Source organism: Copadichromis virginalis, linkage group LG3 (genome assembly GCF_057382275.1).
Source record: "Copadichromis virginalis isolate Kocher_CV1m ecotype Utaka linkage group LG3, C_Virginalis_male_GT1.1, whole genome shotgun sequence".
NCBI classification, from domain to species: Eukaryota; Metazoa; Chordata; class Actinopteri; order Cichliformes; family Cichlidae; genus Copadichromis; species Copadichromis virginalis.
The window spans coordinates 44,127,921-44,150,184 of NC_140620.1; the positions used below are offsets into that span (position 1 = coordinate 44,127,921).

General features: G+C 41.9%; 2 protein-coding genes across 4 annotated transcripts; one reads left to right on the forward strand and one right to left on the reverse strand.

Moving 5' to 3' along the window:
- Positions 1–3,438: 3,438 nt before the first annotated feature.
- LOC146714929 (solute carrier family 2, facilitated glucose transporter member 4-like) lies at positions 3,439–15,230 on the forward strand. The gene is made up of 11 exons (XM_085451273.1): positions 3,439–3,705; positions 5,492–5,587; positions 8,293–8,453; positions 9,962–10,086; positions 10,190–10,305; positions 10,569–10,731; positions 11,654–11,841; positions 11,955–12,059; positions 12,548–12,649; positions 12,780–12,983; positions 13,279–15,230. Exons 1-11 carry the CDS (start codon positions 3,673–3,675, stop codon positions 13,513–13,515), a joined length of 1,530 nt encoding a protein of 509 aa, XP_085307399.1. The 5' UTR covers positions 3,439–3,672; the 3' UTR covers positions 13,516–15,230.
- A 134-nt stretch (positions 15,231–15,364) lies between these two features.
- LOC146714930 (Y-box-binding protein 2-A-like) lies at positions 15,365–19,927 on the reverse strand. Of its 3 annotated transcripts, XM_085451281.1 has the most exons (10): positions 19,771–19,927; positions 18,735–18,798; positions 18,611–18,644; positions 18,450–18,539; positions 18,113–18,349; positions 17,864–17,982; positions 17,542–17,779; positions 16,546–16,677; positions 16,376–16,450; positions 15,365–15,959 (listed from the first exon to the last, which is right to left on the reverse strand). In XM_085451281.1, the coding sequence occupies exons 1-9, from the start codon at positions 19,847–19,849 to the stop codon at positions 16,412–16,414; spliced, it is 1,032 nt and encodes a 343-aa protein (XP_085307407.1). In that variant the 5' UTR covers positions 19,850–19,927; the 3' UTR covers positions 15,365–15,959; positions 16,376–16,411. The 3 variants fall into 3 exon arrangements, with proteins under 3 accessions (XP_085307407.1, XP_085307408.1, XP_085307406.1); XM_085451282.1 differs by having other exon boundaries at positions 15,365–16,447; XM_085451280.1 differs by having other exon boundaries at positions 15,365–16,450.
- Positions 19,928–22,264: the final 2,337 nt, after the last annotated feature.

Consider the following 22,264-nt stretch of genomic DNA (forward strand, 5'->3'; position numbering starts at 1 on the left):
TTCAAGCAGAGATGTAGTAACTACAGAGGGATAAAGCTGATGAAGGTTAAGAAGTGAGGTGACGATAAGCAGCATGGTTTTATGCTAAGAAGGCTATGATGTTTGCTTTGGTAGTGTTAGTGGTGTTACAGTCACTCCCTCTAGCAGCTCTCCTAATGTTTGAGGGCTTTTTCTCATCCTTTCTGCCTTATTGCCATAGCTGAGATGTGTTGCAGCTCGTTAGCCACTGCATAAAGACTGCCATCTCAAACTGCCTTTTTTTTGTTCCCTGGGATCTGATCTGCAGTGATCTTGTCTGTAAGTGTGTAACCCTGTGTGGCTTGGTGTGACTTATTTGTGGGTAAATCTGTACATTTACAAAGGCAAGTTTATTGGTTCACAGTGGAAGCTCACCTCTGGCCTCACTTCCACGGCTTGAGCCTTTCTCTTGAGTCCACCAATCCGAGTGTTGGTACAAGCTTAAAGATAGTCTTACCTTCACAGGGTTGACTGTGAAGGTAGATTCCCCTCCCTGAGCCTGATTCTTCCAGAGGTTTCTTTCTGTTAAAGGGGAGTTATTACGTCCCACTGTTGCCAAGTGTTTGCTCAAAGCATGTCATTTGACTGTTGGGGATTTCTCCATATGATTGTAGGGTCTCTAGCTGACAATATAAAGCACCTGAGATGACTGTTGTTGTAATTTGGCACTAAATATATGAACTTGATTTGGGATACTTAGGGTTTTTTTTAACTGACTGGCTCTATATACTGCAAAGTGGTTAACGCATGCTTCAATTATAACCTAAAATGTTAGGGAACTAAATAATTACATATTGGAGAAGTGTGTTTTAAGCATGCGAACACACTGTATGAGATTCCAAATTCATCAGTAACTGCACAGTACTGGATCAAAACAGCTGGCAGTTGTAGTGTTAATAAAGCTACTGTATGCTCCTGCGTGCGTCTGATCGTTACATTCATTGAGGTTTAAACTAGAAACACTATGAAATAATCTCCCTCATAATCTCTCCTAACAGACCCGACGATGTTGCCTCTCATCACCCATCATGGACGCACCTTTGCCAGCGAGACGAACAGCTGCACCGACGGGCCCCTGGGGCTGCTCTCAACCTCTATAGCTGTGCCGGAGGATTTGTGTTACGCCGCGGGACTCTTGCATGATCTGTCAGAGAACGCGCTGAATGTTGGTCGCCGTCCATCTCTCCGAGCGCTCAGTGATTGCTGGTGCCGCTTTGGGGATAGGTGGCCGTTTGACCTTTGAATGAATGCGCTGATGGGGGCCACTGAGTCCACTCTGGATCAGTTCCAGAGAGCATATAGATACAACAGTGAGGTCTAATGCAACAGCGCAATGCAGATAGGGAGAAGACTTGTGGAGGATTCATTCACAATGCTGCAGCATATTAACTGTTCTGACTGCGGGCTCTTTCATTAAAGAAAGGTATACACATGGATGAGAGTTACTGTTTCGTTTATAAAACCTCACACTTTTTTTTGCTAATATTTTAATTATAATAATATTATAATAATATTTTTTAATTTTGCTTAGTTGGATGTAATAAATCTTTATCCTTAATCCTTTATGTAATACAACATCGGGGTTGTTAAAGTGTACTTAAATCTATTTTTGCTGATTTGGATCACATTCTTTCTACCCCAGGACGGTGACACGTAAAAAGAGACTACTCAACCAAAACTACATGCGTGGTATGTGAACGATAAACTCTATCGCTGACGTTTGTTTCCAGTCTTTTTAAAATCATGACTTCCAGATTTTTTTATCCCAAGAAATAAAACGAATGTTGTAAAACGAATGCAAATGTTGTTGCCTGTCACACACCTGTCATTCAATCAGCAGCTCTATTTGCAGTAGCATGATTTTGAACCAGGTGACCTCACCAACCACTCTCTCTCTCTCTTTCTCTCTCTCACACACACACACACACCCATACATGCCTGTGCATGCATAAATAGGTCACGACAAGGAGGAACAGTATTTACACACTGGGTTAGTTGGCTGTGTCACGTGGTGTTTGAGTGCGTGTTTGTGGTTGTGCGACTTTTTTTCGGTTGGATAACAGTAAAACACACACGCAGGTGACACTGTGACATTAAAAACGTTAACTCCTCGGCGCTTCGCTGAGTCTGTGAGGTGTGTTTGTACCGATTTGCCAGTCTTCAGCCTTCCTCGCTCACTCCAAATGAATTCATGTGATACTTTTTGGCTCTGTAATATCATCATCTTAATCCCCCCCGGTTGCGTACATAAACCCCTTAACTGTGCTGGAAGAGGCTCTACGCCACTATTCCGATGGTGTAAAGTTTCTCTGCATTTAGTCAGAGTCGCACATGACTGTGCTTGGGGCCCTGGCTTTGGATGAGGGGTGTCGGGTTCTCCCACTGTTTGAGGGCAGCAAAAGGCAAAGGAGAGGGCAGCATGCTCTGACCAGAGAGTGGTGTGAGGTGGGGGTGTGTCTGCGAGGGGTGGTCATGACTCATTTCATTGGGAGATCTAGAGTAGGTTTTTTTTTTCCCACTGAGCTTGCTTGCAGGATCTCCATTCCTCCCGCCCAATGCAAAACCCTCCCACAACACACTCCCTAATCTACGCCTCTGGTCCCTCCCCAAACTTTCCCCCTGACCACACCTACTGTACACTCCTAACTCAGGTGGCAGGGCCCAATTTTAGGGCCCACCTGTTGCCTGCTGGAAGAGGATTTAGCTTTGTTGTGTGCAACAGAGAAGGGAGGAAGGGGGGTTAAATGAGGCTGATGACCTCTTTGGCATGTGATCTGAAATAGAAAGGGATTTGTATCTGTTGGGAAGGCAGACAATGGCGACCACAGCGGCAAAGACGAGCCCCCTTTTCACTTCCCATTAGGGAAGTTGAGTCATAATGGCGGACTCCGACTTTTAGGTCACCTGACATTTAACATGTCCACAACTGTGTGTCCTCCATTTGCAGGTCCAGAAATGAGGTGATTAACCTTGAGCTGTCAGTGATAAGGGAGAAGCATCTTTGCACATGCTTTGCAGATTGAGTTTATCGTTCTTTGTGGGGGGTGGGGATCTATGGCCATTACGTAACAAAGCTCATGAAAACGGTCCAAAATGAGACCAAATTTGGGCCTCTGCGTCGCTCTGGCTTACGGCTCCAGAGAATGATAAATTATTGTTGATTTAAACAGGAATCTGAAAATGTAATCACACCTTTTGTTATTTAATTCTTCATCTCTTAGCACCATAATAAAAACCAGACACCTCTTCTAAATAACCCCACCCCCACCCTCCTTCCACCACCACCTCTGCGGCCCAAGATAGATTAGGTCAGGAGAGCTTCCCGCTTGCGTCATGACCTCTGTTGCAGGGCCTCTCTGCGTCTGCCTCCCCCCCACCCACCCCCCACCCCGCCCCTCTCCTGAGAGGCGTGCACGTGGGTATGCCGGTGTCAACTCTTTAACAGCTGGACAGACAACACCAACTTCAAAGGAGAGAGGACAACCTGCGGGGCACAACGCACCAGAGCTCTTTGTTCTTCTCTTTTGGATTTAGTAGCTCGGTTCGATTTCAGTGCTAAAGTGCTCCAGTTTTAAGACGCCCGGGTTTGTCTCCGTTTGGCACCAGACGCATCTATCACCAGACTCCTACTGGGAGCCAGGAGTTGCCAAAATCATGCCGGCCGGGTTTCAGCAGCTTGGAGCGGAGGTAATTTCTTCTGGAGTTTGCTATAAACAGTTTGTTAATCTAGCTGTGCCTGTTTAGAAAGTTTCTGCAGGGATAGCCGTTATTTGTGAACTTTGCAATGTGTACTTTCAGCTATGGAAAGATTTTACGCACAGCACATTTTCCTGACCTGAAACCTTTAAATATCTCCTGATTGTAGTGCGCTTCTTTAAAATAATCCCATGAGCCGTTATACACTTTTAACAGAATTTTAAAGGCAAAATCCGAATGTTGAGAAAGTCATGAATCTAGAAGAAGCTTTGAGTAACTCTGTTTCAAAGAGAGGGGGAAGCCTTTCTGTCCTTAGTGGTGACCTTGAGCGGCCAAAACTGAGTTTACAAGTCAGGCCTCGTAACTGCAAGCTTATGACAGGCCACCGCCTTCATAAACAAACTCTGTGTTTACTGCCCAGCTCAAACTCCATTGGAGAAATCGTTTCTAAGTGCTGGTTTTAAGCCTGACTTTCCCCTGATGTAGATTTCCATCATCTTATTAATAGGAAGAATAGGCTGCTATCCACGCTGGAATTAAGGCAACAATTCCCAAAGTTTCCCCTTTGGGAATAAACTGGAAACAGACTAAACTATGCTGGGATGTGGTGTGTGTGTGCGTATGTACGTGTGTGTGTGTGTTTGTGTTTAATGCAAAAATATTTCCCCTAAGCATAAAATCTGAAAAGGGGAAGAAGCAGTCATGTGCTTGTCTCTATTGAAATCACTTAAAGACGGAGATAACCTGCACAACCTGAGATAGTTTTGTGTTTAATCTGGGCTTGTGTTGTATCTCACAGTAAATACAAGCAGGTGCAGATTCATGCATAATGCCTGGAAATTTACTGCAAAGTGTGCATGCAGTGAAGTGCGGGATGTGTAATGAAACATTAGTGGCCACTTCTGGCACTTTACCTTTTCCACAAGGACGCACACGCTCACCACTACACACCTCTTTGTTGTGGTTTGTGAATGTTAAGCAGCACTTATCAAAAGCTCAACTCAGCAAGGTCAAGAGTTACAGATTTACACGGACAACATATTTGCAGAAGGTGGCTGAGCAGAACTGCGGGGTCAAATTAGGTCCAGCAAATTTTACCAGCATCACCAGCATCATGTTGCTGTTGTATCAGTCCATAAGCCCACGTCACCAAAATGGGAAAAAAAACTTTTCAGGAAGCTCGTTCTTTCGACAGTACCCGTCTGTGTTTGTGTGTTCATCCAACAGTTCATCACAGACTTAAATCTTACAGGCGGCGTAACTCCAAAAGCACAAAAGACCTATAAATAAATGAAATTTAAAATTTTATAACCATGCTGGAGTGGAAGAAGTTCATTTTCCCCAAGGTCATCCTGTCTGTCACCCTGCAGACAGGTGGCAGAGGGCTGATGGGAAACTGGAGGGAAGCTAAAGTTCAGGCGTTGACATGAAAGTAGTCAGAGAAGTCATGAACAGCACTGCAGAGATTGTCTCTAGTCAGGATCACGGTTATATATATAGTTGACGTTAGCTGAGCAGCAGTGTTGTGTGTGTGTGTGTGTGTGTGTGTGTGTGTGTGTGTGCGTGTGTGTGTGTGTGTGTGTGAGAGAGAGAGAGAGAGAGAGAGTGAGTGAGAGTTAAAAAGATAATCGTGGTTGTCCAACAGTTATCTTATTGTTACAGTTATGAAAACACCTTTCAGGATTATTCACTGTTCTGAAAAACAAATTATTTGTAATTCACTTCTTTGTGTGTGTGTGTGTCTATGTGTGTGTGTGTGTGCGTGTTTCTGCTGCAGACAGTGACTGGAACCCTCGCTCTGTCAGTCTTCACGGCTGTCCTTGGATCTTTGGAGTTTGGATATAACATCGGTGTCATCAATGCGCCACAGAAGGTAAAAAAAAAAGAAAGAAAGACGAATGGACATAATATAAAATGAAAGAATAAAACATGTAACACTGGTGTCATGCACGAGTCTAACACTGTCATTTAACCAGACGTCAACAAAGTCGCTTCGCCTGATTTCACAAGGTGGTGTGCTTTGACACCACAACACGCTGCCTGGTGATGTTTAGACAATAAACCAAAAACAATAAAACTATGTCATGTGAAGCCTTCCGAAGCAAAGTCAGGTGACACAGACACAGCAGGGCGAGGCTCCTTTCCATCTTTACGTGTCATCACAAAAATGACAACACATCCCTGCTCCAGGTGTCATGGAAACAAGGAAATATTTCTGTTTGCATGATGAGAAAAAGGCGTGAGAAATATGATTCATTTCCCACATCTGAAAGCAAATTTTGTGCGTTTATCCGCATTTATCTCTTTAAACAGAGCGGCCCTTCATTTGTGTGCCACGGTACTTGGACGCTGTGTAGAAAAGCCTTTTGCATTTATGGGCATCTCAGCTCTGACATCCATCATTAAAATCCTGGCACGGGTGAGGGCAGCTATCAACTAAACTTGTCTGATACTTGGGAAAATGTGAGCATAATTATCTACAGATCACTTGTTTGATTTAACAAAATACATCTTTCTTACAAATAGTGTGACACAAAGAGCAACACTCCCTTTAAGGTCACTCTATTTTTAAGCCTTTTTAATCCTGCTTTCTTCTGATTGGCTGCCCCACGTAAAGCGATCACTTAACCAGCAGCTGGGTGGGGCTGATTTGTGACCATGTTTGGGTTTTCCACTCTCTATGACATCATGTAGATCCAAGAACAGAGAAAAACCCTCTGAAACCGAGTATTTAGAGCACTCTGAACTCGAAACCTCTGGCTCTCGGTGGTTACTTGTACATACAAAGATCTCATTAACTGAAACCTCCCAATTTTTAATATGAGAATGTGCACAAGTGTGTATATGTGAGATAATATAAGTCTATATTTTAAAAAAAATGAGGAAAGCATTCTGAAAATATGAACTCATGGGAGTAAGCTGTTACTTACACGGTGTGCTTGTCTATTTAAATAGCCCATGGCCTGATTTACATAGTACTCTTGTGGTCCATGCAGCCATTCAAAGCGCTTCACGCTGCAAGCCTTTATCTAATCCAAGTTCATATTTAAAGTGACATATAGCTTTTTTTTCCTGTCGTAGTTCACTGTATTTAGTATCTCGCCCAAAGCCATGCAGACAAGTGACTTAACCACCAGCCTTCAAGCAGCCCATTTTATATACTCCATGTTTACAAAAGCTGATTTTAAGCTCTACTCGGGCCCTGTCTGCAAGACCTCGCTCCAAACTTACCTTCCCTTTTACCCACACTGAAAAAAAGGGATTGGCCAACTCTTGGATTTACGTAAGCATCTTGCGTGTATTTAACATAAGCGCCTCATGCTTTAAAGTTAAGTGTAACTACATAGTGTAGAAACTACATGATCTACAGAGAGGCTAGATTAAATTGTTCATGTCATGTTCGAGTGAAGTAAGTCAATAACTTTCAGTCTCGTATACTTTGGATCGTGGTTTCAGGAATCCATCTCAGTCAAATCGAGTAGCCTCCACTACTTTTTTTGATATACTGAAAAAAGTAAATTCGGTGTTTTTTACATTAAAAAACTCTAACTTGTAATTTAAACACAATAATTTCATGCTTCTATGAACGTAATTAAATCATGAAGGATCTGTACGAAATTCAACAACTTAATTTGTCCTTGTTAAGATGACATGATACAATCTAGTAAGAGTGGTTAGTTGCTGAACTCGTGAAATTCACAAGATCGCACGAGATGTCAAACTGTAGGAAAATCACTGGCGTTATAAGAGGCAGACAACTACGACACACCACGTGTATGCTATTGCTATTTATTGTGGATTAACCTGTCAAGGACAAAAACGTACAAAAAAATTCTGCATCAAGCCTTGAAATCATAGCTTTCCTACTTTTGTTAAGTCTGGATTGGTGGCATGGTGGTTAGTGCTGTTGCTTCACAGTAAGAAGATCCTGGGTTCAAATCCACAATCTGGCTAGTTTGCACTGGTTTCTCTCTGGGTATTCCGGTTTCTTCCCACAGTTAAAAGTTGTGCAGTTGTTAGAGTTAGGTTAATTGATGATTCTAAATTACCTGTCAATGTAAGTGCAAATGGTTGTCTAGGGTGTACCCTGCCTAACAATTCAGGGTTATTTCCCAGCCCCCCTGCAACCAGGATAAAGATAGGATGTTAGTTGTTGTAGATCCATTAAATTTTTATGTTAACCAGACTCTAGACTTTGTTGAACATTATGTAATATGAAGACAACATGTAGTATTTAAATGAGCAAGTAGTATTGGGGTAAATGTTATTTAATAGTGTTGAAATAAAATGACAAAATTGTGAAGGATTAAAATATTCCAAAGGCTCAACTTACTTCATCTAAACATGTTTCAATCGCGTTTTATGAACACAAAATGCACATGTTTATTGAATATGAAAAAGTTGTGTTGATTGAACACAATTGTTTAAGTTTCTGCCAAAGCAAAACATTTGTGTGCAACCAATGTCCACTATTGAATCAAGTAAATCCAACATGGCCTTTTTTTTCAGTGCAGTTTGTGCTGCTCTTCTCTCACTCCTCTAGTCACTTGCTCCAACTTATCTTGGCACTCCTTGCAGATCATTGAGGGGGACTACAATGCAACATGGATGTACCGGTACGGGGAGCCCATCCCCACAGGGACCCTCACCTCGCTCTGGTCGCTGTCCGTTGCCATCTTCTCCATCGGCGGCATGGTCTCCTCCTTCTGTGTGGGTTTTGTTTCTGAATGGCTGGGCAGGTGAGACAACGCAGGTCAAGCTTAGCCTTTTCTAGTGGTCTCGAGGGGATACGTTGCTTTTATCCTGATGGGTTCATGAAGCTAAGCCTATGAAATACTGTTTTATGAGATGGAGCAGATAGAACAGGCTGCAGCTCATTAATCTTACACTCTGCTTTAACTGTAACATTTAGAGGATGGTTTCCGTCTGTGCCCATGGTTGCACAGATTACTCAAAGCAAACCACAAGATTTTCTGGAAATCTGAAACAAACTGCACAAAGTCTGAATACATGAGCAAAGATTTAAGAAGTACACATTTCTTCTTCCTGAATGACACACATACTTCGCAGTCTCCTTACATACAAATGAAAGGTCTGATTTTTCATGTGTAAATGGATAGAAGCTGTAGGTTAATAAAGAGTGAAGTGGGTAGGGAGTTTGTCTGAAGTATCTTCAGTTAAAAAAAGAAAGAAAGCAGCACCCAGTCCACTCAAACACACACAAAAAGACACACTTATGTAAGGAAAGTAGGATTTTGCATGCAGCGGGAGTGGATCCATATAAACGTGGTTTTAAGGGTGAATGAAAAACAAGAAAGCAATTTTAAAAAGCACCACAAACAGAGACTTCAAGTTTTAATGCACTACAACGATAACCAAGACTGTTTTAGGAAACAGCCAGGCAGACACGACAAAACACCACACAGTGTTCAACAGCAAATGATAAATCGTCATTATAAACAGAGCAATTAAAACCTTAATCTAAGTAAACGACAACACTAGTCCAAAGCCTTCTCTAGCTAGCCTTCATTGTGATACATAAATATCTCCTTCTCAGTTCTGTATAAGCCCAAAAATAAAACCAGTCATTCAGTGAAAGCTCTGTCCGGGATGTTATGACCCAGTTTCCCGCTGTAACCTGAGTCTGTGCAAACTGGGCTGCAGTCCACAGCTTCCACTGGCTGAAAGGACATTTTAACAGAGTCCTGAATGTGCAGCTTACATAAGCTTACAACCTCATCAGAAGCAACTTTTCAGTGACTTTTAAAATATATATTAAAAAAACATTTTCAACCCAAGGTATTAACAGAATGTTACAAAATATATACGTGAGGTACCTTGTTGCTTGTGTCAAGTAAATTCCTGACAGTGTAAGCTGAGCTGTAGGAACCGTGCTACTTCTAAATTAGGTGGGAAAGACTCTTTTTTGGTTCCGATCACAGTCTAGTAAAGTAAAATAACACCAGACTGCAAAATCTAGTCACAAATGTTACTTTTCTTTAATACTCCTCTGTGCCTTCTACAGGATTTTGTGGATCAACTAAATGTTAAAGTGCTGAATAAACCAGTGTCTCTGTGCGATACGGAATAATTTTGTGTGATACTGCCCTCTAGTGGCTTCTTAGTGTTTTTCACTACTAAACAGTGTGCATATCCAAACTAGATGTGCACAACTCTGCTGGACAAAAAACCTGCTGTTTTATCATTTCAAAATGGTTTCAAAAATGCAGGTCTGTGCTTCTTTCAGGAGGAAAGCCATGCTTATAAACAACTTGTTTGCCTTTATTGGAGGAAGTCTGATGGGAATGTCCAAGCTCTGCCGCTCCTTTGAAATGATGATCCTTGGACGTTTTATCATTGGTGCCTACTGTGGTGAGCTGGCCACTGTCTCTTCCCTCTTTTACTCTCCATTAATGTGTCCATTTAATAAGTGGTTTAACAATCTCTTGCTTCCTTAACTCTTCCTTTGATGCAGGATTGGCATCTGGCTTGACACCAATGTACGTGGGTGAGATAGCACCTACGAGTCTCAGAGGAGCTTTGGGGACGCTGCACCAACTGGCTATTGTCACTGGCATTCTCTTCGCACAGGTATGGCAGGAACGACCGTCTATAAATAGCATCGGCATCTTCTCTCTGTCTCCATGTCCTCGACATTCAGTGGGCCTTTCCAGGCCACGTTTAAAAAGTCTGCTCACAAAAAACACATCTTGAATCCTCAAATCCATTCTCTTTGTCTGTGCACCTCCCCGTCTTTTCCTTTACTTCCACCTATAAAGGATTGTCTTTAGGTGCTTTATCATATTATCTTTTGAAATGTCACACACTCAAACTTGCTTCCTCTCCCTGTGCAGGTCCTCGGCTTGGAGTCGCTACTCGGCAGTGAGCACTTATGGCCTGTTCTGCTGGGATTAACTGTTGTGCCGACTGTACTTCAGATGGCTCTGCTGCCCTTCTGCCCCGAGAGCCCCCGATTCCTCTACATCGTCCGGTGTCAGGAGCACCACGCCAAGAGTGGTAAGTAGGGCTGCGTTATTTTAAGGTCTTGGTTTACTATTATTATTCTTATTATGTAACTAAGTTTTACATTTTAAATTCTACACTATAAACTGGATTTTTAGCATTAGGAGGCAGATAGGGCCTTATAAAATAAGCTGCTGAGTTGCATTTTGGGAAATGTAGGATCTTTTTTTTTTTTTTTTGCAATTTCATTTCAATTCAATTCAGTTTAATTTATATATCGCAAAATCACAACAGCAGTCATCTGAAGGCACTTGATGTTGTAAGATAAAGACCCTACAATAATAAAGAGAAAACTGCACTTAGTGACAGTGGGAAGGAAAAACTCCCTTTTAACAGGAAGAAACCTTCAGTTCAACCAAGCTCAGCGAGGGGCAGTCAGCTACTGTGTTTGGGTTTGTCCCACTTTGACCCATATCACTTTATACGTTCTTATATATAACTGATGGATACTAATGTTCGTACCTGAGAAGCGAAACTAACTCGAAGTGCCTGAAATCTGCATTCTTTCTTTTGGCCAGCAGGGGGAGACTCCTCTGGTTGCAAAAAGAAGTCTGATTCTACCAAAGTCTTATCTCTGACCACAGTAAACTGTTTTTTCTGCTGAGTTTATGGCCTCAGTAATTACTTTAAAATATTTTTTAACTAATTCTGTAAATCATAGTCTCACGGTGAGTTAAATAGTAGATAAATCAGGTTATAGTTTAAACCACGGCTATTTGGCCTTGCCTTTACATACTGTGTGGTGTCTCCAGTTCCTCGGTCAGATCAACTCCGCACTCATGATGTCTGGGTTTATCAGACATTTACAGGACTCAATGTACAGAGTATCAGTTGGACTTACAGAATTAGCTGCTAAAATGTCAGATGAGTTTTTGTACATGAAAAAAAAAACTTCCTACATTTCTACTTTCTGCAGGCCTGAGGAGGCTAACAGGCAGACAGGAGGTGGGCGACATGCTGGCAGAGATGAAGGAGGAGAAGCGGAGGATGGACATGGAGAGGAAGGTGTCCATACCCGAACTCTTTCGCTCTTCGCTTTACCGCCAGCCCATCATCATCGCCATCCTCCTGCAGCTCTCCCAGCAACTGTCGGGGGTTAATGCAGTGAGTTCTTCAAATTACACTGACTCACCTAAAGTTCCAGAAACAAGCAGTCCTTTAAAATCAGGAGCCAGTGCTGTTCAACATTGACCTAAATTTGTTTACTCCTCTGGCAGATCTTCTACTATTCCACCAGTATCTTCATGAAAGCAGGAGTCCAGAGTCCAGTTTATGCCACCATAGGAGCCGGGGTGGTGAACTGTGCCTTCACGGTAGTCTCGGTGAGAAATCGCACCGACATGCCTTTATCGCACTTTTGAAATTCAATTTGGGAGCGTTTAAATAACTTTTTGAATTTGGAACAATAAACATTCACGCCCTGTCACAGAGTCACTCTATTACTGTTTAACACTGTTATCAAAGGGTAAACAAGATAAGAGGAGTCAAAATGTTTCAGTGTCATCAAGCGGATAAAGATGTACGACTTTAGCCGTAAGAGTGCCACGGCTTCAGGGTTAGAGACTGACTATTGTAATTTGATACAATAGATTGTTTTATGAGCGCACGCTTGTAAAATCACTGCTAAACTATGGTTAACACTGTTTTAGAAGTCCTGAACTGCAGTTAGGTATATGGTAAATGTGGTTTTAGCATTATAGTGACCTGACGTTATACATATTTGAGAAAGAATCTGACCAAATCAAATGCTTTAGCTCCAAATGTCAGCTGAGGTTAACCCCCCATCCCCCCTTTACCTTCATATTAACAGCTTTTCCTGGTAGAGAGGACGGGTCGACGGACGCTCCACATGCTAGGACTTGGTGGAATGTGCATCTGTGCCGTCATCATGACCGTGGCTCTTGCTTTACTTGTAAGTAAGCCCCGATCCAAAAAAAAGGAAAATAAATAAAATCCAGACTATGGTATTCCAGACTTCGGTATTTTATATATGATTTCTAGTCTCCACAAACATCTGAACCCACTTTTCTTCTGCTCTATAGGACAGTGTTCCATGGATGAGCTACATCAGCATGCTTTCTATCTTTGGTTTTGTGGCCTTCTTTGAGGTTGGCCCAGGTCCCATCCCCTGGTTCTTTGTAGCTGAGCTGTTCTCTCAAGGTCCAAGGCCAGCTGCCATGGCTGTTGCAGGCTTTTCCAACTGGACTGCCAACTTTATTATTGGCATGTGCTTCCAGTATGTCGCTGTGAGTATCCACAATGGATGTTGTGTATGTCCACAAATGCTTTTCCATTTTTCACCCACTTCAGTTTTGTTATTCTTTTTTGGCTCGACAATCTTTTATCCTCTTAGATAAACTGATTAGATTTTGGTCTTTAAAGGTTATCAACCTTACAAAATCAAATTTTTTATTCACATTTGAAAAGTTAAGTCTGGACAGACAGATGAAAACATGAAAACCGCTACTTGACCGGTTAATAGAGGCACGTGGCATCAAGTTCAACTCTTTATAATCCGACCTTCTTCCCGTCCTTCTGCAGGACCTCTGTGGGCCATATGTCTTCCTGATCTTCGCAGCTCTTCTTCTGTTCTTCCTCATCTTCACATTTTTCCGGGTACCAGAGACACGGGGCAAGACCTTTGACCAGATTGCAGCCAATTTTCACCAGCATTCAGCTGGAGGGATGATGGATATGGATATGAGCATAGGCATGGGTATGGACATAGACAAACCCATCACTGAGATGGACTACTTGGGGGAGGATACCATGAACTGAAGATGCCCCATGGAACTGAGAAAAATGGAACTGAGCTCAGCTTGAGAAAAGTTGGGTAAAGGGGCATGACACCAAACTTTTATTTGCTAATATGTATATTGAGATCTTTATTTTTTTTCCACATAGATTGTGGTGAAAAAGCAGTGTTAAAAGTGTGTGACAATTTGGGTGTTATGGAATTGTCCTTTGGTGGTAGCACTGCAGTACAGGGTTAATAGTTATGAATTCTGGCTTCACTTGAAAGGCTACGAACCAGTGGAGTAAAGGTCGACTGCTGTAGTTTCAAGGGAAGAAGATGCTAATAAGAACAGCCTGTCTGGCATTGACTGCCAGTGCAATAAGACTTTATTCCATGGTGATGGCAATCAGTTGCAGTATTGACAGATGGGTGTGGAGAGACTTGGGGATTCCTGCACTTTATAAACAGATATCTACAGTTTTCAAAGTTTTTAGGCATAGAAACAATAGGATCAGCAGCCAGGAGTGTGATGGAGCATGCCTGTTTTTACCAAAGATGGGAACACACATTTAAGAGATTAACATATGAATTGATTTTTTGATCTCCAATGACAGGAATCACGTCGACATACTGTGGGTTTTGAATCTTTTTTGGCGCCAAATGAAGTGTGTCTGTAACACCCGGTATTTATAGCCGTTATTTACTCAAAGCAGATGTAGAAAAGGTAGTATGATGGGTAGGTAGTGTTTTTGTTCTTTAAGAACAGGTAACAGATGCATTTAATCATGTTATACTTTTAGAAACTGATTTTATGTGCTATGTTCATGTATCCAAAGTGTAACCTGGCATCAATGTAAAAATACCAGTCTGAAACTTCTCAAGGGGCATTATCAAGCGGACCAAAATGCCTCTGGAGTTGATTTCACAGACATTGCTCTGAACTCCTCCAGATATTAGCCGATGGAGGGGTCATCCCAGGACACGAGTGTCACATTCATATAGTCTGGACAGTTAATGGTCTGCCCCTGCCAGCTTCTGTCCACATGATTTCATTTGCACAAATTACAGCAAAGGTAATTCTAAGTTCATGTTGACAGGACTGGACTGCAACCAATCTGATTATAGTGTGACGCAGTACGGTGTGACCTGAAAGTGTAAACTGTCGTAACAAACTATCGTTGTTGGATGCATGGTTGTGATTTGCTCAGTATAGGTAGTGCTCTGGGGAAATGAGTTTCAGTAAAGAAACAAAATTTTGCCTCAAATTTGAACATGAGCCTTCATACTCCTCTGGTTGTTAGGTTACCAAAAGCGTTTTCTGCATCAGTACCAAAACGCTGATATTTTGGAGTTTTCACATGTGTTCTCAACTTAAGTGTGAAAGTACTCCTCTAATAGGAAACTCACTGCACCACAGAAATGCTACTTCTGATCAAGCCTTTTGTATTTCATGTGTACAGTGTGTTTGAGGGTCTAGGTTTTAAATTCTTTACGCACTCCAGCTGGTGTTCGGCTTTGTAGGCAGACTCGAGAAATTTCCAAGTACAAGCACCGACTTTCAAGGTTTGTGCCACACAATCGCCAAGTTTTTGTTGTGTTTTCTTTGCATCCGTCACGTGTGCCGTTTGCAGTCTATTCTTTAATGTGTCAGACTTGTCAGAGATCTGTAATCTGTATAGTGTGAATGTTGATGCAGTGGTTATGTAACCAGAGTGAAAGTACTGCAAATATTGTTAATGAAACCACCTGAAGAACCCTCATTTCTACACCTTCAATTTCTTCACTACAAAAGTAATCTAATTTCTTTGGCGCAAAAAAAAAAAAAAAAAAAAAAAAAAAAAGGTACAAAGGCATCAGTGAATCTGCACTCCAGTCAGAAGGGAATGAATCTTGATTTGCAAACATGATTTATTAATTAGCATTTTAAGTATTAACATTGCACATAATCCCCTCCAAAGAAAAGCACACACAAGTAAAATAAAAAGGAAATTAAGCTTCTTTCTAATCCAACCTCAACCAAGAAGATTAAGGGAGTAGTACGTTTCAAGAATTGATTTGAGGTGTTAACAGAACTAAACAGACTCCCATTATGCATCACCAATCGCAGACCTGCTTAGCTTTCCCCTCTTTAACCAAATTAATCAGAAGCCAAATTAAACTACATGATGGGCCCCATCTGCTCTATTAAAGGAAATATTTCTAAGGGGGTGGAATAACATTCCCATTTTTTCCTCTCTCCCCCTTTTTAAAAGCTGTACTTTCAATTTCTAAATGTGCACCCACCAACTACCTGTATCCCCTTAACCTGCGCTCCCTTCCCACCCTCTCCAGATGTCAGTGTGGACAGGACAAGACAAGATGAGGGGGTGGGGAAGGGGCCTGAAGGATGACTGTGAGAAGTGGTAGGATGGAGGATTGGGGGAGTGCAGGGAGGGGAGAGCAGTGCATGTGGTCTGAAATAGGTCCAGTCCTCCAACCCTAGGACCTATGAGAAACAAAAGAAAGCGCAGGAGAGATGGATTGAAAGAAAGACCCCAAAAAAAAAAGAAAAAAAAAAAGAAGACCTTTAATTTAAAAATAAAAAAATAAAAAGGGCACTTTTAATCCCGAGCCAAAGATTATATTGAAAGAAAATCCAATTTCCCAGAATTTGAGCCAAAAATCTTCCCTGTGTTAAACAAAAGTCTGACTCCAAACACAGGCAGCGTTCTCAAAGACTCCTTTCAATGCCATCATTCCGCCTTAAATCCATTTACTTGACTAAAGAGTTAATGTCCATCATCAGGCCCTCTGTGACAGACTGCTAATGTTGCACATGCAGCACAAGAAGTGCAACCCTACACCCTCACGTCTCCCACCCTGTCTAATCCAAGGTTGCGCCACTTTAGTGTGGGGTCCCACCTCTTGCCAAGGGTCGTGTGACCATCCTCGTGGTCATCACTCTGCTGGTGCTGGGACAGTTGTTGGAGCTGCCTGCTGAAGTGAAGAACACAGCTGAGATTTGTCAACAAAACACCTACCAATGAAAAATGAACCAGCTGGGAAAGCAAAGAGCAACTTTAATGTCTTACCTCAGGCGATTTTACCGTTTTGGGGGAGATTTTAGGAGAGGTCTTTGGCGACTTTGATGTGGGTTTTGTATCAGATGGCTTTGAGGTCTGTGGTGGGGTACTAGGCTCTGATGCAGACTTCTCTGTATCATTCTTCAATACATGGAAAAGATGTGAAAATATTAGTAAAATACCAAAGCTTTAGAACTTCAGAAGATCCAGCTAAACCATCATACAGGCACAAAACCATAGAAATTCATCTAATAGTTAGACTCCTGTCTACCATCTAGACAGTATAAATATTACAGGGACTTAAGGGTTTTCATTGTCAATCAGGCATATTTTCAGATGAGGCGAACTGTAGTTTTTCCACTCAAATCCTGATTAAAGCCAATGAGAACACCACATTGACTGTAAAATATACAAAAACATTTACAGTACAAGTATATTTAAAAATGATGGCAGCTCTCAGTGCTCCCCCAGCACCCTATCAGATGCAACCAAGTTATAAATTTGAAAATCCTAGGTGATTTAGAGAAAGTGTGACCTCTGACCTTGAGGTCAAGGTCCCTGAGATTTGAACTTGTACAAGACTTTTGTAGACACACCCATGGTATCCTCTGTCAGTCTACCCCAGGGCAGCTATGGCTACAACTGTAGTTTGCCTCCACCAGTGTTTTGTAAAGCGCTTCGAGGGCCCCAAAAAGCACTATATATATGAAATCCATTATTATTACTATTATTACATCACCTCGTTCTTGTATTCAAACTTAGGTGCGTTTCGCCCGCCAGCCCATCCGCCGGGCATGGTGACGATAAGTGTTCAGCATTTTACTGCTTGCATTAGAGCCTTAATATCTTCTGATAATCGTTTTCTGTGACCAGGACAGCTTGGCAGTGAAAAATAAGCTCATGTGGGTAGTGATCTTTTCCTCCCCAAACATCACTAACAGCTCATCTGTGCATAGTTTCCTCACTGAGTGATCTTGATATAGCTGAAGATCAAAAATATCTTACTTTGGAGACAGAGGACTCTGAATTCCTTTGCCTGCGTCGTCTGAACTGGCGGCGTTGTTTCTGGCCTTGGCCCTCCCCTGCTTCTCCATTGGTCTGAGGGCTGTCAGGTGCCGCCGCCGTCGCCACCTCGTGCTGTGGCTGCTGCTGCTTTAGCTCACTCTTCTCCAGGCTCTCTGCTGGTGCAGCCGCCTGCTGGTCTTCTACAGCCTGATTGGGAGGTGGGCGAGGACGGAATGGCCTGAATCCGAGGAAAGCACATTAAATTGCCTCAAGAATAAAGAAGTCCTTCAAACAGGATGTCTAAGCAGGACCGTTAAGTTACCTGCGGTATGGGCGCCAGAATCTGCGTCGTGGCGGCCGCTGGGTCTGATCACTCTGGGTCTGATCACTCTGTGTCTGACCACCCTCTTCGTCTCCATCCTTCTGCTCACCAACTTCACCCTAAATTGGAAAAAAACAGACAAAAGACCATTAACAACATAAGCGTTCAACTACTTCAATCCATCTCAATGTCCAGCATCATCCTAAAGGTTGTAGTCTCCCTCACACCCGTCTTTCCGCTTTAGCTTACATCTTGTGTCTCCGGCCGTGGCCTGCGCGGCCTACGGCGGCGTTGCTGAGGCCTCGCTCCCTCACTCTCTCCCGATCGGTCAGTATCAGGACCTTGCCCATCGGCTGGCTTGTTCTGGTCGCCGGGCCGAGGGCTTCGGGGAAAGAACCGTCGACGGAATCGCCGTTTGTTGGGCGCATAGCGGCTTCCTTTTACCGGAACACCACCTGGACCGGTAACATTAGCTGCTTCGGAGCCCTTTGGAACAGAGACATGCCTGAAATGCTTTCTCCAAGAGCAGTTTTTTTTTAATACCTTTTTAAACAGCCGAGAATGTCACATTTTGTCCTTGCCATACCTTAGCTGCTTCAATCACGTCAAACTCTACAATTTCCCCATCTCCAACGCTGCGGAGAAATTTCCTGGGATTGTTCTTCGTGATTGCTGTCTGAGGAGACATGGCTAGCATTAAAAATGTGGGTACAATTAACTCCCATGAAGAAAAAAGAAAGACCTTACCTGATGAACGAATACATCTTCTTTGGTGTCATTCCTGCAAGAAATAAAACTTCATTAGCAAACAATAGACTGAAAAAAGTGAGGAATACTAAAAAGAAATAAGGGAGAATTCGAAACACCTTACCTGTTAATGAATCCATACCCATTACGCACATTGAACCATTTCACTGTGCCTTGGACCAAAGTGGCTACAACAAGAGCACATCAAAAGAATAAGGAAGTGTAATAGAGCAAGTAGTCATTCAGAGCTCACACCGTTATCTTGATTACATCAGCGGTGACCTGCTCGCAAGTGAGAGCTCTATGGATCAATCATTAACCGCAAGACTTTGAAACCAGGCCTGCACTAGGTCACGAGGCGACATGGGAACACTTCCGACAATTAAGGAGTTCAAGACGAGTCACACGGACACCTGAACGATGTATTCTTCCTCACAGAGACAAGCTCAAAGCCGGCTCGTTTGTGTGTTTTACGGCAGTCTAAACTAGTTCAATTTGGCCAAATTTCCTTCTGCAATGATTTGCAGCTGGGAGGGCGCGTGCGCGTGTTTCGCTTACCAAGCGCGTGAACGACAGCTGATAAAGAAGAACAATTGGGTCATGCGTTCAAAGTGTTCGGTTAACATGGACTTCTGTACAGTCTGAATCAGCTCCATACCTACACAAACACCTGCGATTAAACCAGAGGCAGCCACTGGACTGACATGTGGGGAAAACTTTTTTTTTTTTTGAAAAAGCACCTGTGTCCTCGAGGCCTTTTATTAATAGGCGTGAGCTTTACAAGCCAATATGTGTGACAGTCAAATAACTTCGTTTTCAACAGCGCGAGTTTAAGCATTTTTTATTTTATTTTATTTTTCTGGGAATATAGTCCCCAGAAAAACCTGAAAAACTCAGCCTCAAACACGTGTTGCCTAAAAAGTACCACACCGGAGACAGCAGTGGCACCCCAGGCTGCTGTAATTAACACAAATTCAACCAGCTTGGATCACACACTTCAAGAAATATCACAGAAGGAAGGGTAAAATATATATATATATATATATATAAACACACACATTCTGTTTTTCACACCCAGGCTCGGTCAGAAGGCGCTAACTTTAAACGTTTTCTGGATATTTACCAAGAAATCTTGGCGGATAGAGTACTTCTACACCCACCTATAACTTTCCTCTCCGGCTGTGGTTTGTCTTCCACCGGTGCCGATGGTGGAGCGCTCTGCGCCTCGGCGTCGGTCATGCTCGCTGTCGGGTTACTACACTTCCACTCCCGAGTCCCCTCCCTCCTACTCTTCCCGAAACTTTCCCAAGCGCCACTGCTAAGTTTTTATCCCGGCATCCCCTCGGACTGCCGGACGGAAGCCGCGCCCTCATTGGTTTCCACGAAAGCGCGAGCTCGAATCTGATTGGTCAAGCGAGGGCGGCAATTGGGACGGAAAATCGTCAGGTGGAGGACAGACATGAGTGAAATGAAGCTGATTTGTTTTCATTTCATTTCATTTCATTCATATATATATATATATATATATATATATATATATATATATATATATATATATATATATGAATGAAATGATGATATATATGATTGATATATATATATATATATATATATATTACTAGAAAAATAGAATCGACAATCGCCAGGCTCTATTTATATAAAAATAGAATGACTGGAGTCTGTTTTTGAGAGGCCATTCATCTCTATCGATCTATATGTTATAGCTTAAAAACACAGCCTTGTAGTGTCTTTTTCACAGAACATAAATAACTGCAGAACTTAGCTGCTAGTGGGTAAACGTCTCTTTGTGATACAATGCTGTTTATATCGGTGAGTGAAAATCCCAATATGCATATACAACATGTAGACAGCCAATAGCTGCCAGCAATATAACAGCAACAGTGAAACTGTAGAAGTTAGACACATACAGTCTGATACACATTAGCATTTTTACCTGCTGTTAAACTGTTTCAGGTCTTCAAAAGAACTCTGAGTGATCTGGGAGCATTTTTCCCCATATGTAAAGTTTCTGATATTTTTTTCTGCTCCTGAACAACAAATTTCTCAAAATATATATTTTTTAAATGTCATTAATTAATTGATTAAAAATAAAAAAAAATAAAAGCTCAGACTGGGGGGGGGCACGACACTAAGTTTTCTGCCACATGGCACGGATGCTATGTAGACCAGTCAAATGTGGCATGCTTGGATCAGACACCAAATGACCACGGTAGCAGAGTCACAGTATCTGGGGTACAAGAAGCTTAAGGCAAAAGTCAGTAGCAGAATCAGCTTGTTGGTACGTTATAGATGGATGCTATTTGGATGGATGAAGAGTGCAATTTTAATTGATCAAAATGTCCTTTATTTCACTATACCCCTGATTATTTATATCCATCAGCACTTCTAGATACTTTTTTATTTGCATGTGTTATGTTCGCCACAGAAATAAGTTCTTATTTTTTTGCCCACTCAATGGTCAAAAATAGTTACACGTAAAAGGTCATCCAGAGAACTCAAATTTATTCTTCTTTTGTCCAAGAACTGAATCCCAAACTCTTGGAAATATTATTTAGCCGTCTGAAAAGATAGAGAAACTTGTTAGCACACTGGACCAATGGGCAGCACAAAATTTATGTTTTACAATACGTTAAAAATCAAAGGTTAGAAAATAAGTAATATGCTTATAAGTGTAAAGACTGGTATACAGGATTAACCAGAGCAGTGGTGAAGTAGCAGGTACCTTGAGTTTACCTAGAGTGGTAGTTGTTGCAGGAATTTAACGCTCTGCAGAAAAACTGGGCAGTCAGTTTAACATTTTCTCTGGGGGTTGTCCATGGGTCTCTATTATGTATCTCAGCGGTTTGAAATTTCTTTCTGTCATAAAGTCGAAAAGACTTTTTTTCAAGATATTCAAATCAAGACATAGACATCCACTGTCTGTAGAAGCCTGGTACCATTCAACTATGTTGTGTTTGTTGGAGTTACAGGCGTTAAGTTTTCTAGTAGTGAGCTAGAAAAATAGGTTACAGATGGTTTTTACATTAGTTTAACAGAAATAAACATTTTACATGAAGGTGAGCCAACCTAAACAGTTTAAATGTTTAATCCTGACCTGCGATGAATCCTTATCTTCGGCAAGCCAGGGACTGTTGTAAATTATCACAGCATTTTTTTAAAAAGTACATCATAACTCCAGTCATCTGTTTAAAAACAAATTGCATGACTATAGGTAATGTTCCACTCAGCGCTGTCTCTCTGTGTTTTAACGAAGCCTTGTCTTCATTTTTGTCAATGAAGGCGACAGTAAACCAGGCTGAAAGTATTCATTCAGGTTTCACTTTTTATTATGAAAAAGGAGCAGATCTTGATAAATGCATATATATGTATGCACTCCTTATATATACACTTCTTTTGTACCATTTTTGGTTAGTATATTTATCTGTTATTTAAATTTGTGCGCTATGTGAGGCAGTATACGTGTAATATTGTTATGCTTGCACAATGACAATAAAGAGTCTTAAGTGTTTTTCATTCATTTAAATGCCTGTGTATTACATGACCTGGTATAAATGTTTGTCCAGTTATGTATCCATGTTTAAAAAAAATAAGCCAACATAGATAGTCTGTGCACCAGACAATATAATATTCCTG